We start from the raw sequence: 2285 nt of genomic DNA on the forward strand, positions 1-2285 counted from the left end.
CCCGCCCGCTCTGGCGCCGGAGCCGTCTCTAGGCAGCCTGGCCCGGTGCTCGGCCGCCGTCGCAGCCCTTCGTCCCCATGTCCGCCCGCAGCGCCCCTGCTGCTGGAGCCCGAGGCCCTTGTCTCCTGTAAAGCCCATCTCTGCTCTGCCATTTTTTTTTTTTTTTTTTAATTTCATGTCTCAGGCCTCTTGGAGGATCAGATCAAGCTTCTTAACCTGGCAGGGGAAATCCCATGTATCTGTGTCCAAGAAGACAGTTTTCCTGAACTGCACCCTGCAGATCTGCTCTACTGGCGTGGTCCAGTCCCCGCCGAGGTGCAGCAGCTTTATGCCCGCGTTATGGAAATGGGAGTCTCCTCCCTTGCTTGCTTGGGCTTGACTGAGGGCAAGCAAAACTCGGGGCATCTGAACCCCAAGCCTCCAGGCTAGGGCCTGCAAGTAGGATGCCTGCCAAAGGGTTTGGAAACACCTGAAGCCCCAGGTGCGGTTGCAGGATGTTTGCCGGTTGTAGGGCCACTTACGGTTCTGGACTCTTGGATATGAAGTTAGTTCTGGCTAATGTGGTCTCAGATACCTTTTTTTTTTTTAAATCATGTCTTGGGCCAAATCAGTTTCAAATTCTGTCAGCTGAGCAAGAGTTCAAGTCCATGTGGTGTTCCCTCAAGGGATCTCACCTGGGAGATGAATGATAGGGCATTCATTAAAATAACTATTAAATGTTGAATCTGATTTTTATATAGTAGTCTAGTGGGTATTTAAAATGTAATAGTAATGTGTTTTTGCCTTCCTGATGTCAAGTCTGTGCACTGTAGCTTAGCAGTAACTGATATACACAAGCATGTGGGCACGTTTGCATTGTGGCAGGCATCCAAACAGACCTGACAACACTAGCTACAACTGGCAAATCTCTGTCCCACTCTTCAGCCTGGGGCTTCAGACATTCCCAAATCCATGGCAGGCCCCAACCCCAGGCCTTGAAGTTCAGATACTTCCAAAGGCAAGTCTCACTTGCCCTTAGCCCAAAGATCAAAGGAGCAGGGTAGGGAGAAATCCCCCATCTCCATAAAAATAAAGCAGGTAGGTGAGATCCTCCTATTGGGAAGCTATGGCAGTCCGTCTGGCGGGGTCAGTATACTGGCGGTGGCCCGTGATGTGCTCGATGTCGTGGGACCAGCAGATGGTGTCAGACACCACGAGGCAGTGCATCAGCTTGGCATAGCAGCGGGAGATGCAAGCACGCAGGACACGCTCATTGCTGGGGTCCCAGGCTCTGAGCAGTCCCATGATGAGCATGTCAATTGTCACATCGTAGCTGCGGCCCCTCAGGTTGTCGGCCAGTGGGGCGTACTTCTCCTGCTTGCAAACCCAGAACAGGTTGACTTTTATTAGTAGATATTTAAGATTGTGAATCCAAAAAAAGATGAGAAAGCCAGTAGGGAAATACAGATCACCCGAGCAAGGGACTAACAATAGAGGGATGGGGGTAGGGAGGGGAAAGCAACTAGGTTACAGGAAATACAATGTTAGCCAACTAAGCCCGGGGAAGGGGTGGGGGTCGCGGCGCTGAGAGAGAAAGGAGATAGATACACACAAACCTGTTACAATGGCCCACAACGGTTGAGTAAGTTTGAAGAAAGTGTCCCAGTCCATATAAAGTCTCATTGCGGGGGTCCTCTTCGGGTGGAGCAGGGTCATCCATTACTGAAGAATCTTCTTGAAAGTGAAGGTCCGTCTGGTGGGGGGAGGTTCAGGCAGTCCCCTCTGGGTCCGGTTCGGCGGTGGTTCATCTGGTGGGGTCGGAGTATGTGATGTGTTCCACATAGATGTTGTGGGGCCAGTGGATGATGTCGCATCATCGCATCAGCTTGGCGTAGTGGTGGGAGACGCGGCAGGCATGCAGGATGCTCTTGTTGCTGGGGTCCCAGGTGCCAAGTGTTCCCATGATGAGCACTTGATCTGAGCCAAAAGACCAAGAAGCGATGGATGTACCTGATCTGAGTAAAAAAGCTGAGAAGCAATATATTTATTTATTATTTAAACTTTCCATATTCCAAGCCAAATTAGCTAAAACAAATTCCAAATCCGAGAGTTAGTCCAGAACCATAAGTGGCCCTACTACCAGCAAACTTCCTCCACCCCCACCTGGGGCTTCAGATGTTTCCAAAACCTTTGGCAGGTACCCTACTTGCAGGCCCAAGTCCAGAGCCTTGAGATTCAGATGCCCTCAAGTTTTGCTTGCCCTCAGCCATAAGGTCCCAGGGGTAAGCCAGGGAGGAGTCTCCCAT

General features: G+C 51.0%; 1 protein-coding gene across 1 annotated transcript in view; it reads right to left on the reverse strand.

The window, feature by feature from the left end:
* Window positions 1-2285, reverse strand: part of NAGLU (N-acetyl-alpha-glucosaminidase) — a 10247-nt gene extending 7962 nt beyond the window's left edge. The window contains exons 1-2 of the mRNA XM_019553500.1: window positions 2190-2285; window positions 1136-1353 (exon numbers count right to left, since the gene is read on the reverse strand). Of these exons, the coding sequence (XP_019409045.1) occupies window positions 1136-1353; window positions 2190-2285 (314 nt within the window). The remainder of the gene's footprint in view (window positions 1-1135; window positions 1354-2189) is intronic.

Source organism: Crocodylus porosus, unplaced genomic scaffold (genome assembly GCF_001723895.1).
Source record: "Crocodylus porosus isolate Cpor-Errol unplaced genomic scaffold, CroPor_comp1, whole genome shotgun sequence".
NCBI classification, from domain to species: domain Eukaryota; kingdom Metazoa; phylum Chordata; order Crocodylia; family Crocodylidae; genus Crocodylus; species Crocodylus porosus.